This window comes from Hyperoodon ampullatus (genome assembly GCF_949752795.1).
Source record: "Hyperoodon ampullatus genome assembly, chromosome: 2".
Lineage (NCBI taxonomy): Eukaryota > Metazoa > Chordata > Mammalia > Artiodactyla > Ziphiidae > Hyperoodon > Hyperoodon ampullatus.
Genome location: NC_136915.1, coordinates 109,539,380 through 109,558,737, shown reverse-complemented (window position 1 = coordinate 109,558,737; position 19,358 = coordinate 109,539,380). Strand labels below are relative to the sequence as shown.

At 37.7% G+C, this 19,358-nt stretch overlaps 1 protein-coding gene across 1 annotated transcript in view; it reads right to left on the bottom strand.

Moving 5' to 3' along the window:
- Positions 1-269: 269 nt before the first annotated feature.
- The window catches only part of VPS45 (vacuolar protein sorting 45 homolog), a gene marked incomplete at its 3' end in the record, with an annotated part of 66,237 nt that continues 47,148 nt past the window's right edge, over positions 270-19,358 (bottom strand). The window contains exon 15 of the mRNA XM_079697792.1: positions 270-357. Within this exon, the coding sequence (XP_079553918.1) occupies positions 270-357 (88 nt within the window). The remainder of the gene's footprint in view (positions 358-19,358) is intronic.

Sequence of the window (19,358 nt, the reverse complement as noted above, 5' to 3'; positions counted from 1 at the left end):
CTATCAAATACAAGGAATACATTTATTTATTTGATAAAGAAAACATGAGAAAAGTGGGTTGGAATGGGCTCAGACTTATTCTCAACTCACCACTGGAATCTTGGTGTCTGTGCCAACAGTTCAGGATTCAGCAGGCTATCTGGAGATGGGTTATAACAAGAAGCACAAAACCCAAGGCTCTTCTCCAACACCCCTCTGGTCAGTGGAGAAAGCCTGCAGCGAGGCAAGAGGGGAAGTTGCGCCATTCTTCTCACCTCTCCATCACCATTTCATCTTCTGCTTGCTAACCTTGATGTAACTTGAGAGCTGTCCTTGCTTCGGCTGTGCAGTCCAGAAGCCAGAACTTCCTCTAGGAAACTGACCAGTAGACTTGAGGTTACTCAAGGGAAAAAAAAAAAGCATCTCCAAAACAGAATGTCTTGCTCATGACATTTAACTAGATGAAAGGATATCATGAATAGAATGGAAGAAGCACTGATCTAATATTTGGGTGCAGAACAGAAGCATCAGTTGAGCACTAAAACATCCAGACTAGAAGGAGAACCCCTTTGTGCGCTTCCCCAGGGTTCTCACTGTGTCTTTTAGTGTTAAACTTGTAAGATCTGTTAAGACTAATATTTCAAGTTTGAAATTTCTAGTCAGGAACCCAGAATTTTTAAGGGCAAGGCTATTGTACATCAACTCAGAACCATGTTATATCAGCACCTCTTATCTAAACTCTTGAAACTGCCTCAGAACTTGTATTGTGCCTCTAGTCTTGTCTTTATCCAGTCTACTCTCCAAAGTGGCACCACTTTTCTAAGATACAGATTATATCCTGTTGCATACTCTCCCCTCTTCTGCTTTAAAACCTTTATTTTGCTTACAGAATAATATACAGATTAAAATTCAAGGCCCTTCATAATGCGGCCTCATAATAATACTTGTATTTCTTTTGTTCTGAGAACTGGTTTGAGCTGTGTGTAGTATAAACGTAGTATATGTATATATGCTATTATCCTCATTTAAAAAATGAAGAAACCAAGCTATAGAGAAGTTAAGTGACTTGCCAAGGTCACAAAAGCTAGTTAGTGTCTTAGCTGGGATTCAAACCCAGCTCTAGAATCCGTGCCCTTCAGTACCACACAATACTCTCACTTGTCTGGTTCTATCTCCCACCAACCATGCAGCCTATGTGCCTTCCATGCCCAACCATTCACTGTTCCCTAAACATGTCCTGAGCTTCCATACCTTTAAGTTTTTGCTCTTATTATGTCCTATGTCTGAAATGATAGACTACCCCTTCTTTGTCTGATGAAATCCCTTTTATCCTTTAAGGCTGAGGATTAAAAGCCACTTTTTCTGTGAAGCCTTCCCAAACTCTCCTCCATGCTGAACTTATCACCCCCATCATTATTATCACTTTGTCCTAGTGCTATTTTAGCACCATATTATTATTAATTAGGTACTCTATACATTATTGATGCCAAAATAGACTGTGAGTTACTTAGGGTGGGACTAACACTTATTCATCTTGGATCTCCAGGGTTTACCACAGAGGCTGACACCTAGTAGGTACCCCATAAAGGTATATGGAATAAATGAAGTAATTAAAATAGCTACCCATTGGCAAGAAAACCTTCTCTATAACACAGGAGTTTGGGGGGCATTACTTATAAGTATGCTGGACTCGTTCTCAGGATACAGATCTATAGCAGATTGAGGGTTGGAGAAATGACCAGGTACCTTATTATTACCACAGCTGTGCAGTCTTAGACCTGGAAGATTCTAGGCTTAGAAAATTTAAATTCCAAACTCCTTTGCAAAAGAAGAAAATGGTGAAGTAGAAGGAAAGGAGCAGAAGCTAAATACATCTATTCCTCTACTGAACACCTCTGTTAATACTGGCACCTCTGTCTAGCCTGGCTCTTTGGCCAGTTGGACAGGAGACACTTTGAGGCCAGAAAACAAGTGTCAGGAAATGAGGCAGCATTGCCTTTTTTTTTGAAAGATAACACAAGAAGTTATTGATTAGGGACTTTTAGTAAGAATGAAACAAATATGCTGGGAAACCCTATAGGAATTTATGAGGTGATCTTTGCTTCACATGAGACCCCTACCTGTGCAAAGGAAAGGAGTAACTTTCCTGAAATTATACTTAAAGATCCTCCTCTGTGTATCAACAAGACCCTACATTCTTTTTTTTTTAACTTTAGGTGTTTTAGGTATCTATTCTTTTTTTTTAATTAATTTCATTTATTTATTCATTATTTTTGGCTGCGTTGGGTCTTCATTGCTGCGCACAGGCTTTCTCTAGTTGCGGCGAGCAGGGCTACTCTTTGTTGCAGTGCATGGGCTTCTCACTGGGGTGGCTTCCTTGTTGCGGAGCACGGGCTCTAGGCACACAGGCTTCAGTAGTTGTGGCTGGCGGGCTCTAGAGCGCAGGCTCAGTAGTTGTGGTGCACGGGCTTAGCTGTTCCGCAGCATGTGGGATCTTCCTGGACCAGGGCTTGAACCCGTGTCCCCTGCATTGGCAGGCGGATTCTTAACCACGGCGCCACCAGGGAAGCCCAAGACCCCACATTCTTGACTGCAAAGAGAAAACACTATTTATATTTGCCAGGCCTAATTTTGTTCCCCAGGGCCACTGTGGCTTTTTAAAAAGTATCTATTTGGGGACTCTGATGAGTCATTGCAGAATGCTTTAAAAATTATAGGTGATGAATATATTGGTATCTGTATCCCAAACTTTAGACTATGTTTAAAAACAACAAAAAAGAATGATTTTTCTTTTCTAGATTTGCTTTAAATCAGTCTTACTTAAAAAGCAAACTCAAAAATCCCCTTCCCCTGTGGTACTATAATCCAATTCAATTCAGCTCAGTTCAATTAAATTTAGCCAGTATTTACTGAGCATGCATTATGCGGTAGGCACTGAACTAGGTGTACATATGAACACTTGTTATGACTCCTAACTTTAAGGGGCTCTCAGAGAGATACACAATCACAGTGCAACATGAGAGATGGTATAATCAGTGATGGTACCAGGAGCTAATCTAGTGGATTAGCACTATTGCTTGCCTTGGTTTGTGCTGTCATCAAGGGTGCTTTCCCAGCTCTATGTAGAGAAGGAAGGTGGGCAGAAAAAATCCCTGATTTTAAAAAGTCAACCTCAAAAAAGTCTTGCATCACACATTGAAAAATAAGTTTCTTCACTTTTAAGTCTTTGGTAAGGGACTAGACACTAACATTTATAGGATTTAAAATTTTAATTACTAAAATAATTGAGCTGAACAACTGTGTTCCTAAACAAAGCTACATATTATAACAAAACTATCTATCTATCTATCTATCTACCTATCTCCTTTTTTTTTTTTACTATACTCCACAGATAGAAATTACATGTGAGTTTCTTATTATAACAAAGACATTGCAGGAATTTAGAATCAAATCTGAAGAGTGGTATGATGAAAAAAATGAATGGACATTCTGGGGAGCAGGAAAATAGAAAAAGACTTACAGGAAAATAATGAGAAAAAAACCCAAGATATTTGCCTTAATGGAGTAATAAGCTTCTAATTATAGCCAAATACTTAGCTGGAACATAGGAATTAGTGAGAGAGAAGGATAAGATGTAACTTTTATTTTTTTAAAGACATTATTATTTATTTTATTTTTGGCCGCGTCGGGTCTTAGTTGCGGCACACGGGATCTTTTGTTTCAGCACACGGGATCTTTCGTTGCAGTGTGTGGGCTTCTCTCTAGTTGTGGTGTGCGGGTTTTCTCTTCTCTAGTTGTGGCCCACGGGCTCCAGAGCACTTAGGCTCTAGCTGGGGCGTGCGAGCTCAGTAGTTGTGGTGTGTGGGCTTAGTTGCCCCGCAGCATGTGGGATCTTAGTTCCCCGACCAGGGATGGAACCCATGTCCCCTGAATTGTAAGGCAGATTCTTTACTACTGGACCACCAGGGAAGTCCCAAGATGGAACTTTTTTTAACATCTTTATTGGAGTATAATTGCTTTACAATGTTGTGTTAGTTTCTGCTGTATAACAAAGTGAATCAGCTGTATGTATACGTATATCCCCATATCCCCTCCCTCTTGCGTCTCCCTCCCACCCTCCCTATCCCACCCCTCTAGGTGGTCACAAAACACGGAGCTGATCTCCCTGTGCTATGCAGCTTCTTCCCACTAGCTACCTATTTTATATTTGGTAGTGTATATATGTCAGTGTTACTCTCTCACTTCGTCCCAGCTTACCCTTCCCCCTCCCCGTGTCCTCAAATCCATTCTTTACATCTGTGTCTTTATTCCTGTCCTGCCCCTAGGTTCATCGGAAGCTTTTTTTCTTTTTTTTTTTTTTTAGATTGCATATATATATGTTAGCATACGGTATTTGTTTTTCTCTTTCTGACTGACTTCACTTTGTATGACAGACTCTAGGTCCATCCACCTCACTACAAATAACTCAATTTTGTTTCTTTTTATGGCTGAGTAATATTCCATTGTATATATGTGCCACATCTTCTTTATCTATTCACCAAGATGGAACTTTTAATACCTCAAAATACTGATTACAGTTGTCAGAGCTACCACTGTGTTTTATACCTCTTTGCTTTTTGCACATACTATTCTCTCTGTCTAGAAAGCTGTCTCATCCCTCTCGCATTTTATCTAGTGGAACGATGCATCTTTTAAAACCCAACTTGCTGTCACAATATTCCTCTAGGAATTTATTTGTTTACATGTCTATTTTCCATGTAAGCCTATGAGTTTTTTGAGGGCACAAGTAATACATGAATACATTCTTTTTGTAAAAGTTTTAAATAGTATACATAAAGCTCAAGTCTTCCTTGACTCTTCTTCTCCCCATTAGTCTTTCTAGAGATAACAATTTGATCAACAGACATTTATTAAGCACCTATGTGCCAGGCACTGTTCCAGAAGCTGTGACTATAGCAGTAAGTGAAGTAAAAAAATTCTGCTCTCATGGAATTTATATTCCACTGGGGGAGGAGGGAAGATAAGCAAAATTGATAAGTAAAATATAATAATAATGGTGAAAACATATCACTTACTATATGTGAGGTACTATTCTAATGAGATAGAAACTATCCTACTTTACAAAGAAATTGAGGCACAGGAATCAAGTCTTATATCTTAAAAGTGACCAGGTTGTGATGCAAACCCAGACAATCTTGTTCTCTTATTCAAGAGAACTCTCTCTATTATGTTAGATGACTCTCTCTAGTATGTTAGATGAAGAAAATGCTATGGAGAAAAATAAAGCAGGTTTGAAGGAGACTTGGAGGTGATAGTGGTGGTGTGAGATTTTAAATCTAGTGGTCAAGGAAGACCTCACTGAGAAACTGACATTTGAGCCAAGACTTGAATAAGGCAATGGAAGACATATCTGGGAGAGGAGCAAGCGCAAGGGGTCCAAGGCCTGGTATGTTCAGGGAACAGAAAGGAGGCTGGTGTGGCTCGAGTGAAGTTGGGTAGTAAGAGATGAGATTAGAGAGATTAAGGGAAGGGGGTGGAGGGGAGTGTGAAGATGAGATCATGTAAGGCCTGGTAAGGGTTGTAAGGATTTTGATTTTTACTTTAAGTAAGATGGGAAACATCTGGAGGGTTTTGTGCAGAGATGTGACATGCCCTGAATTACATATTTTCTCAGGATCACTCTACTGCTGTATTGAGAACAGACTATAGGGGTTAAGGGTAAGGCAGTTGTAATGATCCCGATGGGAAGTGATGGTGGCATGAACCAGGGTGGTAGTGGTGAGGGGGCAACAGATTCTGAACACACTTTGAAGGGAAGGATCACAAGATTTACTGGTAAATCAGGATGTAGGTGAGAGAAAGAGGGGAGTCACGAAGACAACAAGGTTTTTGGCCTAAGAAACTAGAAGAATGGATAAGTCTGAGGGGTATTATATTTAAGAAGAAATATCAGAAGCTTGGTTTGATCATTGTTAAATATGGATGTTTATTAGACATTCAAGTAGAAGTGTCAAATAGTTAGATATATAAATCTGGAGTCTGGGGGAGAAGCTCAGACTAAAAATAGAGGTTCTCAATGGGGAAGGGTGTGATTTTATGCCCAGAGGACATGTGGCAATGTCTGGAAACATTTTTGGTTGCCATAACTGCTGGAGTGCTACTGGCATCTGGTGTGTAGAGGCCAGGGATGTTGCTGACCATCCTATAATGCACAGGACAGTTCCCCACAACAAAGAATTGTCTGTCCTCAAATACTAACAGTGCTGAAGTTGAAAAACTCTAGACTAGAGATGTAAATCTGGGAGTCATTACAGGATAAAATTTAAAGCCATGAGACTACGTGGGAGTGAGGTGCAGACAAGAAGAGAGGTAGTCCAAGGACAGAGTTCCAGGGATTCCAAAAACAGGAGAAATGAACAAAAGAGACAGAGAAGGAATGGCAAGTGAGGGAGGAGGACTAGGAGAGTACAGTCTCGGGAAGCTAAGTGACAAAAGTCTTTTAAAGTGAAGGAACTGATCAACTGTGTCAAATGCTGCTGATATGTCAAGTAAAATGAGTACTAAAAGTTGACTCTGACTTTAGCCATGTGGAGATCCCTGGAACCACAACAGAAGAAATTTTGGGGATTGATGGGCATGAGAGCCTGAATGGAGTGGCTTAAGAGAAGAGATAAGGTTTAAAAGAAGATGGAGGTTTAAGAGAATATATAAGGAGAGGAATCAGAGGCAGTGAGTAAAAACAACTCTTGAAGAATTTTGCTATAAAAGAGAACAGATAAATAGTATAGAACGTGGAAAGAGATAGGAGGTTAATAGAAGGTTTTTAAAGATGGGGAAAAATCCTAGCATGTTTCTACACTTCTGTGAATGATCCAATAGAGTGGGAAAAACCCATTCAGGATTGAGAGAGGAGAAGGTTTGGAGTGATGCCCTGGGGTAGGTGAGGGGATGGAATCTGGCGCCCCAGTAGGAGTGCTGGGCTTAGACAGGAGCATTCTCCACTGGGATGTGAAGGCAGAGGATAGCAGCAGTAGTGGGAGCTGTGGAAGTTCTCTTCTAATGACTTCTCTTACCAGTGAATGTACACTTCGAGTAATATCTTCTTGATGTGTGTATCCTTAGTATAAAGTAGATGTTGAATTAAGTATTTGCTGAAGGAATACATGAATCAGATTCATATTTTTTAAAGAAGTTAAGACCTCAGCTTAAATGTCACCTACGTGCTATACTTTTGCTACATATTCAACAGCAATTTTGTCAGGAGTAAGGAAAAAGTCTGGCATTCAACATTTATGTCGGAAAATATTAGGAATCTCACACACACATCATCTTGCTCCTCACTGGATGTATATACTTTACCCAGAAAGAACTCATTATTTCTCAAATGGGCTGTACCTTTCCCCACCACCTCCTGTCCTCAGTTATGCTGTTTTCTCAGTCCTGAATGCTCTTTCTTCCTATGGGAATCCAACTTACTCTTTAAGGTCTAGCACAAATGCTATCTCCACTGTGAAGCATTTCCTGATTACTCTGCCGGAGTTAATTATATCTATTTTGGATGCATTTTATTTAACTTACATACATTAACACTTCTCAAATTTCTGTTCCTAAGAACCCCTAACAACAGAAGGCAATGAATTTATTAGTCCTGAGGGTACAGTCCAAATTGGTTTACCAGCTTACATCTTTCTTTGAGGTCTGGTATTTTGTTTTAAAAATACATAACAATTTTGTTATTTTTCATAAAAGGACCTTTTAAATTTCAATATAAACATATTTTTGACAAGGAATTTACCAGTTAAATTATTTAATTCTACCCCAGAACATCCCCTCCCCCTGGCAATTCTAAGAAAACAGACACTCCAAAAGATGTGTCATGTTTATTTGGTGCCTTTGTGTGTCCCTGGTACTAATCATATCCTAATTTGAGAAATACAGATTTGTTTAAGTCCCCTATCTGGACATAAGATCATCAAAGATAGGGACATCTTATTTTCTTTGTATTTTAGGCCCTGCTTTGGAAGTGTACTTTATATAAAGCAGCTACTTAATAAATATCTTCCCTCTTGCTCCCAAACAGTATAATCATAACATTCTGTCAATATCCTTGGCTCACATTTTTTTTCTTGCTGCTCTCTGACTGAAGAAATAGTAATAGCAATAGTAAACAAAACAAAACAAAAAACCAACACCTCAAATATCTATGGACAGGTGGGAGAAGCAAGCTGTGGTATGTTCACACAGTGGAATGGTACACAGCACCGACAAAGGAATGAACAAGTTTACATGGAACAATACAAATGAATCTTAGAAGCATGTTGAGTGAAAAAGTATGATAAAATTTTTTTATTAAGCTCAAAAATAAGTAAAACTAAACAACTCATTGTTTAGAATTAGTGATAAAAATACAACTCTCCCCATCAAAGCAAGGGAATTAAACACAAAATTTAGGATAGTGCTTACTTGTTGTAGGGAGACAAAGGATGTAATTTCAGCAGATCACACAGATAGATCCATGTTATTGGCAATTTTCTAGTCCTTAGGTGAAGGATCCAAGGGTATTCATTATATTATTATATTTTCTAACTTATATTTATACATACTCTTTTAATAAAAACATTATATTAAGATAGAATTAAGAAAAAAAGCTTCTATATCTATAGGGTTTCTATACTCTGAAGTTTCTCACAATCTTAAGCATGCTAATGTGAATATCTCTCCTTTCCAGGAGGATACAGTGATTTTTCCAAACTTAGCTGGCTAAGAATCTTTTAAAATGGAATATCTATCAATATCTCCCCAAACAAATTTTCTATAGAACAGACCTTGGGAAACACTGAATTAAGATATAAAATATTTCCTTGATTATAACCAATTCCATTGAGGTTACTTTACCCTATGATACTTTCTTACAAACAGTGTAACTGCCTATTAAAAGACGTAGCTACTCCTTCCCAGTTCCCACCTTAGTACTGGACACCTGATGTATGAAAAAACAAAAAGCAAAGCAAAGCAAAACAAATAAATAGGAGCCCTTGGTCCTACTTCCTCTCCCTCTGTGAAGAAACAGGACAAAAAAGCAACCAATGGGATTCTCCATGTATCCAGCACTGTGCATGTGCCATTCATTGGAGTATCATGCGAGGAGAAAGGATTATCTTCATAGTCCACAGGGCAAAAGATGGACTCCTCAAAGAGTGAACTGCCTGTCATATCAGTTACATAAAGATATGAAAGGAGGTTATCGTCTGAGAATGAAGAGAGCTACAGATGTACTTTCTCACCACTGGGAACATTCAAGACCACGTCAATTTGTCAGAGCAACCACAACTAGAGGAGTAGAATGGTGACTGCCATACCAAAACAAACAAACAAACAAACCCCCCCAAACCCAACAGGAAACAAAGCTCCAAATTACCTATCTGTAGCAAACATGGATGTTGAAGACTCTGTGCAAGTCTATTAATTATAGAGGTACTGAGTCTGGAGGCTTCAAAGGGGTAATTTGTGTGAGCACAAATGGAAATCAAGCTACTAAAGCTTTTTCTCCAAAGACTACAAAAGTCACCTGGCAATTGGACTACCGTCAGAGTAAATTTTACCACTGCCCCAGTATATTCCAACCTGGCATAATAATATAATTCTGCTCTTGAATTACGTTAAAGTAGTTTTCAAAACAAGTGATTTGGAAGTATGGGTGACAATAGAGGTGGTGACAATGAGTATCCAAAGTCTTTTTTTTTTTTTTTTGCGGTACGCGGGCCTCTCACTGTTGTGTCCTCTCCCGTTGTGGAGCACAGGCTCCGGACGCGCAGGCTCAGCAGCCATGGCTCAAGGGCCCAGCCGCTCCGTGGCATGTGGGATCTTCCCGGACAGGGGCACGAACCCGCGTCCCCTGCATCGGCAGGCAGACTCTCAACCACTGCGCCACCAGGGAAGCCCTCAAAGTCTTTTTTACTTTATTTTCCCCAAATGTAATAGTAATAACAACAGCATCAGCAAGTAACACATATTAAGTAAGTGCTTACCCTGCACCAGAGTCTCCTCTAATATTTTATATATATCACCCAATCATCATAACAATGATATAAGGAGCTATTATTACCTCCATTTTATAGTTGAGAAAACTGAGGCCCAAAAAAGTTAAATAATTTGCCTAAGGTCATACAAGTGGACATATGGCAAAACTAGGATTTAAAAAAGGTAGTCAGTTAGTCACTAGAGGCCTTGCTCTTAATTGCTGTGCTACACTGCCTCTTAGACCAAAGAGTACAATAAGGTGATTTATAAATAACAGGTCTCATTCAAGCCCGGAAGTTCTAATGATAATCCTAGTGAAAGAACTTATGTCATAAAGGATGCATCATTCAATTGGGGAAGGTAATACAGTTTTGCAGGACTGTGTAGAGGATAATCAACTACATACTTTACTACTTAATAATCCCAAGGGACATCAAATTGACCTTTAAAAATTTGTAGAGCATCTTAATATTTTTCTCATCATTAAAAAACATTAAAATGTAGATAGCATAGGAAATAAAAAAGTAAACGAGTCACTCATGTGTCACTACACGGGATTAGCATTTTTGAGCTTTTCCTTCCATTTAAAGTTTTTTATTGTCTAACCCAACAAATCCTGAAACAAATATGCAAACAATGGATAGGGTCTTACATACCACACAAAAAGGCACATCCTATAAACTTTTAAAAGATAATATCATTTTCCTAAACTGCAACCTTCTGGCTGCAAGAGACAGAAACCCATTCAAACTAGCTTAAGCAAAAGAAAAAAAGTGTACTCAACGACATGGGGGTGGGGGTCTATCACTGAACCAGTGTAAGATCAGTGCCTCATAAGGGGCTGGAATCTGGAACTGGAGGCTGCTTTGAAACCAGACAGTACATACCTCTCTGACTCTGTCTCTATTTCTGACTTTTTCATTTATTGGTCTCTTCTTTTAGCTTTGCATTATTCATCTGCTGCTTTCTTCTTTCGAGTTGAAGTAAAATGTTTTTTAACTAATTTTCTCCATACAAATTGATGATTTTTTTCTTTTCTTTAATCTATTTTTAAAAAATTATTAGTTTTATTTATTTTTTGGCTGCGTTGGGTCTTCGTTGTTGCGCGTGGGCTTGCGACTGGGGACCACTCTTCATTGCAGTGCACAGGCTTCTCATTGCGGTGGCTTCTCTCATTGCAGAGCACGGGCTCTAGGTGCGTGGGCTTCCATAGTTGTGGCTCACAGGCTCTAGAGCACAGGCTCAGTGGTTGTGGCGCTCAGGCTTAGTTGCTCCGGGCTTAGTTGCTCAGTGGCATGTGGGATCTTCCTGGACCAGGGCTCAAACCTGTGTCCCCTGCATTGGCAGGCAGATTCTTAACCAGTGCACCACCAGGGAAGTCCCAAATTGATGATTTTTAAAATTTGTTTATTTTTAAGAATCAGGAGCAGTTAACTTCAGGGTTGGAAGGGCATGGTGTGAAGCTATAAACGTAAAATTTTTCTGGCTGACAAATTCGTATTTAAGCATCTTAAAAATGTTAAATTCTCTGATGCAGTAATTTCATCTCAACATTGCTAGTAGTGCATTGAATCTAGGATCACAAAAATCTGAACCTGAATTCTAGCTTTGCACTTCCTTGCTATATGACTTAAGGCAAACTACTTAATTGTCTTCTCTTAATGTTCCAGTTTCTTCACTTGAAAATTGGAACCACAAGAATATTACCTTTCAGATCATGAAGATTAAATGAGATAATATATGAAATGAAGTCAGCAGATTGTCTGGCATATAGTATATGCCCAATTACTATTATCCCAAGTGAACAAATGGACAAGTGTGTAAAGATCTATATAAAATCATGTTTGTTACAGCACTGTTTATAAGAGTAAAAAAGTTATAAACAATGAATATCAAAAATATTTGTTTTGTTTACTGCCATATATCTAGTCTCAAGATAGCTCTTGGAATACATAGGTGCTCAATAAGTACTTGTTGAGTGGAGTGAACAAAAAACTGAGGATTGGTTAAATAAGTTGTGGCACAATTGGACAATAGAATGCTATTCAGTTATTAAAAATGACATATATAAGTATTTTCATTGAAAGTACATGTATAGTATATTCCACTTTATTTAAACATACATGTGTACACATTAATAGGAAAAAACCTAAAAGGGCATACATCAAGATGGTTGATATTTCCAATGGTGTGATGGTGGTAGTATGGATGTTTTTATTATCTTATTTTTGCTTAACTGTATTAAATATTTTTTCCTATAAGGATTATGTATTGATTTTGTAACAAAAAGCTATTTTTAATTAAAAAATATGTTTCAGTGTACAAATAAATTGGAATCAGGGGACACAGATTTGAATCTTGGGTTAAATTTAGTTTTTTAAAAAAGCATCTTGTTAGAGTTATTCATTTATATGCCTATTTTTCCATTAGACACTGAGATCTTTAACGACATAGAATATGTCTTCATCTTTCTAACACCTGCACAGAACTTTACACATAACAGCGCTCAATAAATGCTTGTCAGTGACAGGTGATACACTCCATCACAGCTCTTGGCAATGGTGTTTTAACACTTTGGTTACAGGAGAAAAGTAAACTCTCCCAAAAATCTCTACCAAGAGATGGTAGATGGTGATGGTTCCAACAGTTTCAAAACTGATTCTGAAATACCTACAAGTGAAGAAGTGTCCTCTGAATTCCTCTTCCTTTGAAATGTAAATTCTGTCACAGGATCCTAATTTTTCAGTAAATAATTCAGAGATCAAACCAACTCGTGGTTATAGGAGAAGGTCCAAGTCTCTAGTGTTACTTGTTTAGGTAGAAATCTATAAAGAACCTGTTGATAATATGAATCGGCATCCTCCCAGCTTCAAATCTATCTACAGAAATTCAAAATGCCAACTGTTTTCTAAGCTCTAAACTGCACTCTCTACAAAAAAACACTAATGTCCTGACTTTGTCAGAATTATATTATTACCAAAGCTCAGGCATCATCTCGGGTAGTAATGAAACTAACAGCTGCCACTAGTTAATCAAGTTAGTCATTTCTATCCAAAGGGCAACACTGTCTTAAATCTCATTCTTAATTATCTCTGGATGACAGAAATCTTTAAACAAAACTAAATGATTCCTTACTTTTATACTGTTATTTCCCTGCTTTGGTTTACAATATTTTTTAGTAGGCAGAAAGCTTCACATATTTTCCATTTGATAAAAACATATTTTGCTATCTTGTGACATTTATAAGCAAGGGATTTAAAAAAATTATAGCTAGGGCTTCCCTGGTGGCGCAGTGGTTGAGAGTCCGCCTCCCGATGCAGGGGACACGGGTACGTGCCCCGGTCCAAGAAGATCCCGCATGCCGTGGAGCGGCTGGTCCCGTGAGCCATGGCCGCTGAGCCTGCGCGTCCGGAGCCTGTGCTCCGCAACGGGAGAGGCCACAACAGTGAGAGGCCCGCGTAACGCAAAAAAAAAAAAAAAAAAAATTATAGCTAGATAAATCTTCCTAAAATATTATTTCAACTGAGTGCCCAGACTGGAAACAAACTGAGTTCAATTCCAGTTTTGCCACTTACTAGCTCTATGACTTTGGACAAAGTACTTAACTACTCTTAAGTCTCATCTGAAAAATAAGGTTGATGATAATAATAAAAATACCTACCTCACTGGGTTGTTATGAGAATTAAATAAAAATTTAATGAATAAAGCAGCACTATCCAATAGAAATGCAAAGCAAGTCACAAATGTGAGTGGCTATGTAATTTTAAATGTTCTAGTAAGCACATTAAAAAGGTAAAAAGAAATAAGTAACATCAATTTTAATAGCATATTTGTCTTAATCCATATATCTAAAACATTATCAACTTAAAAAATTATTAATGAGATATTTTACACTTTTTGTGTACTAAGTCTTTGAAATCCAATATGTATTTTATACTTGTGGCACACCTCAAACTAGACTAGCCACATTTCAAGTGTTCAATAGTTACAAAGGCTAGTGGCTACATTTTGGATAGCATGGGTATAAAGTATTAAAACAGTGTCTAACACATAGTATATGGTAAATAAATTTTACTTCTTAGTGTCATCATAATCCCCTCTTAGGAGTTGCTATGGATCAGTGTTTCTCAAATCATGTGCTCATAACACCAGCTAATATCTGGTGGTTCTAGGGCATGTCACTAAATAACACTGAAATACATAGTAAGAAAACTATTTCTTTTTATCTTTCTATCTTTCTAACCATATCAAGGAAAAAATGTCAGTTTGGTACTACAGTGCTTTGTTTTTTAAAATTTTAATTTTTTAATTGAGATATAATTCATAGGCAATAAAATGTACCACTTTTAAGGATATCATCTGATGATTCTGACAAATGTATACAGTCTTGTAACCATCTCCTTGATCAAGATATAGAACACTTCCAACACCTGAGTTAGGGCTTCTAAAAAATCAAGAAACTAAAAAAACCCCTCAATAACAACAAGAGCCATGCAGTCAACCCCATGCCCTTGAATATATAATGTCAGATTGCTTTCCAGAAAAGTTATGGATTTACACTTCTACTAGCAATATTTGAGACTGCCTCACTGTACATTTAACTTGAGGAAATATTCAGAGATAGGACAAGGGTTTATCAATATACAAGATGTTTACTGCAGTATTTATATCAAGCAGAAAACTGTAAACAATCTAAATGTCAAATGGTAATGGTTAAACAGAGATACATCCTTAAAATTGAAACTATAGAGCCATTAGGATCATTTAAAGTAATTTTAATAACATGGTAAAATGTTCTCAGTATAATTAAAAGCGGGCAAAACAAGTATAAAACTTTATAGACAATGTAATGTGATCCTTATTATGTGAAAAACAAACGTAACACACACAAAACTCAAAAACCTTCAGGTAAAGAAAAAAACACTAGGAGAAAATATACCAAAATATTAACAGTGGTTAGCTCTGAGTTGTGTGGTAGTATGAATGATTTTGACTTTTATATTTAATTTTTTTTTATTACAATGAGCATGAATTATTGGGGGGGGGAGCCTATTTTTCTTCATCTGTCTTTGCTAGTTAGAGAGAAAATAACTGAAAAATGAGACCATTAATTATTGTGCAGGCTTGTTAATGAGGGTTTATTTGAATCCAGTAGTGTTATAGAGAACCTACTATGTGTAGTCATTATTATTGGTTTGAAAGAGAATCTGGCAGTAAGAGGACTGTTGATCTAGGGTTACTTTTCCTCCTTGTCAAAAGTCTTAAGAAAGTACTGAACTGACTGACAGAACTGGGGAAGACTAAAGAGCTCTCTTCATCCACAGTTCAGGCAGGGCTCAGGTAATGTTGGCAGCACTACTAATACATTCACCTCACCTCCCTTTTCTACTCCACTTCTATCCTGTTTCTGAGAAGACAGAGGGATTTCTTCTATTGGGAGAACAATTCCATCCGTACTGATCTGGTTCTTGGCCTCTCAGCTCACACAGCTAACCTAACATGTCAACTGCTGCCAGCAAGGACCAGAACTCTTTAACACTGATTGACTTGTGAAGTGATAAGGCAAGCCAGCTCAAAACCCAAACCAAGATGCTCATTTATTTGCAAGGTATGATCATGTGCTTCAGAAACACAACAAGAATAATGACTCAGTAGGTGAATACATAATGGGTATAGTTCATTTATATATGTCTAGGAAACTTGCATTTTTATAATAACCCATATTCATTCTGAATATTTTAAGATAAATAATACTTCTCAATTCATATTAACTTGATTGCCAGGGTGATCCTGCTAAAATATAAGTCAGATGCCATGGTTCTACTCAAAACTCTACAATACACACAAAAACTTGTACACAAATATATATAGCAGCATTATTCATAATAGCCAAAAGGTGGAAATGACTCAAATGTCCATCACTGACATATGGATAAACAAAATATGGTATTTCATTTCACACAATGAAATATTATTCATCTGTAGAAAGGAAAGAAGTATTGATCTAGGCTACAACATGGATGAACCTTGAAAACATTATACTAAGTAAAAGAAGCCACTCACAAAAGACTATATATTATATGATTCCATTTATATGAAATGTCCAGAACAGGGAAATCTATAGAGACAGAAAGCAGATTAGTGGTTGCTTAAGGCTGGGGGATTCTTTCTGAGGTGATGAAAATGTTCTAAAATTGACTGTGGCGGTAGTTGCACATATCTGCGAATATACCAAAAACCAATGAATACTTTAAAGGGGTGAATTGTGTGGTATATGAATTTTACTTCAATAAAGCTGTTAAAAAAACCCCAATGTCCTACAATGCTCTCTAATTCATAGTGAAAACCAGTCCTCAAAAGAGTCTACAAGGCCCTCCACAATCAGGTGTCTGATACTTCCCTGACTTCAACCCCAGACTCTTCAGTCTCCTTGAACACACTGCATGATCCTGCCTTAGGACACAGCGCTGCTGTGCCTGAGAGTCTCTTCCCCGTATCTGTTTTTGGCTCATTCCCTCACCTCCTCCAAGTTTTTGCTCAAATCTCTTCTTAATGAGGCCTTTCCTGATACCATACTGAGTAGTGTGACTGAACCCTACTGCCTCTATGCATTACTGATTTCCCTTCACCTTGCTCTGCTTTTTTCCCCCCATAGAATTTATCATCTTCTGATTTACTATAAAATATACTTATTAAGTTATTGTTTATTTCTGTCTCTCTCTGCATTCAAATGTAAGCTTCTTGAGGATTAGGATCTTTGCTTTTATTCACAGAGGTATTCCAATATTCAGTAAATATTTGCTGAAAGAGTGAATGAACTATTGACTATGTTCCTCTCATTTGTTCAATAAATGTTTATGTATTCTAGAACTCATAACTAGGGCAATATTACTTCTGACTGTTTCACAAAGACTTTGGTGAAAATATTTGTGGTGAGTAGAACAACCCATGTCATATATAATTTCAGAAGTTGAAATTTGACGTATTCCCCACTAACTGAGGATCTATTAGGCCAGTATGACTAATGAGACAAATGAAGAGGGAAGTAGTAAGGGCCAGGGGGGAGTATATCCATAAGATGTGCAAATACTGACACAGGAGATGACAGTCTGCACACTGCAAACCTGCATGGACCCCAGAGACTTAACAGACTAACTGCTTAGGGCAAGCACTTGCATGTGTTCAGGTCACTGCTGAATCTATTTACCTAGATCCTTTTTCAGGGCAGGTTCTCTGCTTTGAAAAAGGCATGAAAATTATGCCTGTAAAGAGGTCCCTGTGATCAGTTACTATATTTTATTTCTTTGATTTCATTATGTATAAAAGGAGAAGGGAAAGCAATACAAAATTCATATTAAACTTCATATGACTATGGAGAGAGAAGAAAATATTGACTACCTCCCTTCATTCAGAAGGCAGTTTTATTAAGACTGTTGCTGAGGAGATAATTAGTTTCTGCAAAGTTCCTTGGTGTCTTAGCAGCAAACACACACCATCTATTTTAAATAGTGTTTAAAGCTAAACAAAGATAATTACAATTACACATCATCAGAGCAGGTCCCATAGAAACAACTCATATAACTACAAAAGGCCTGTAGAACTCTGTTTCACTGTGATCAGTGCTTGAAGCACTGAACAGTATTGTCACAAAAGAACTATTTTAAAGAAATAAGGTACTTAAGAGAGAGCAGCTGAAGTTAGAACTCTAAATGGCAAGTTGAATTTCAGATTCAACTAATGTGTATTTCCTTTCAAAATCTAAGGGACGTTTTAAGTAGAACAAAAAACTTAAGAAATAAAAAATGTTAGAATTTTCAATCCTTTCACAGAGAATGGCAACCACATTTAACATGGAATAATAGTCTTTTATTTTTAAAAATAAAGCAGATATTTTATAATAAACAAAAAACCTCTAAGTGACATTTATCTTCAGGTGCCTTTGGCTTAAAACTTAGCTTACTTATACACAGGCCCTATTCTCTCACCAAAAGTTACTTTCATTTCTGGAAATATGTCAGGGAGGGAAGGAAAGAATTGCTTTTTATTTTTTGGTTTTGTTTAAAACTAAGGTTTTGTTTCAATTCACAGTGAAGGCAATCTCAATGTATTTTAGAAACAGAAGGTATCCCAGGATGAAGGCTGTTCAAATAGCTACATGTGAGGTTCATGTGATTTTCTAGGATGCAAGAGACAAGTTTTGACCCATCTACCTATTACATTAAGTATCTTGCTCCAAATCATAAACTAGTAAGTGGTAGTGCTGGGATCTGACTGCAAAATAAATCTGTCATAATCTCAGATTTTATTTAATACATCAGGGAAATCAAGTGTCACAGAAATATCTTGCAATAGGCATTTCCCACTCTGGAAGGATAGTAGCTTCTATATCAGCATATAGCACTCTGAGCTACAAGATATGATTTCTTTTTTCTTTTTTTTTTTTTCAGTTGCACCGCAGGGCTTGCGGGATCTTAGTTCCCCAACCAGGGATTGAACCCGGGCCATGGCAGTGAAAGCGCGGAGTGCTAACCACTGGACCACCAGGGAATTCCCAAGATATGATTTCTGCTTATTACAATGCTCACTAATCCAGATTTTTGTGGGGCATATCATATTTTACATAATTCCAAGTATAAAAAGAGGACACGGAGCTTCCCTGGTCGTGTAGTGGTTAAGAATCCGCCTGCCAATGCAAGGGACACAGGTTCGAGCCCTGGTCCAGGAAGATGCCATATGACGTGGAGCAACTAAGCCCATGAGCCACAACTACTGAACCTGCATGCCACAACTACTGAAGCCCGCGTGCCTAGAGACTGTGCTCTGCAACAAGAGAAGCCACCGCAACGAGAAGCCTGTGCACCGCAACGAAGAGTAGCCCCCACTCGCTGCAACTAGAGAAAGCCCGCGCACAGCAGCGAAGACCCAATGCAGCCAAAAATAAATAAATAAAATAAATTAAAAAAAAAAAAAGAAAAGCTTAAAAAGAGGGCACTCATCGTGGCACATCTAAAAGTATACTCTGTTTCCTGGTTGCCATAGTCTCTCAAAGTAATACTTCTGTACGGTAGAGTTTTGAGGTTAAGGCTGTGTCTTTGTCACTTATTCCTTTGGACTTTTAAGAAATAATCCATGTATTACATAGGAAATTGCACAGACTCCCACAAAAATTAAACCCTAACAATTCACAGAAACAAATTGTTCAACTTCTCCCCCCATATTTTATTGCTGCTCACAGCAGCCCTACTATATCCAGGTATAAAACTGAGTTTTAAAAAATATTAACCTTCCCATTTACTGAGAGTCTGGGATTTCAATATGTATTAAGAGTTGTGAACTCTTAATTACTTAACAGTCTAGTA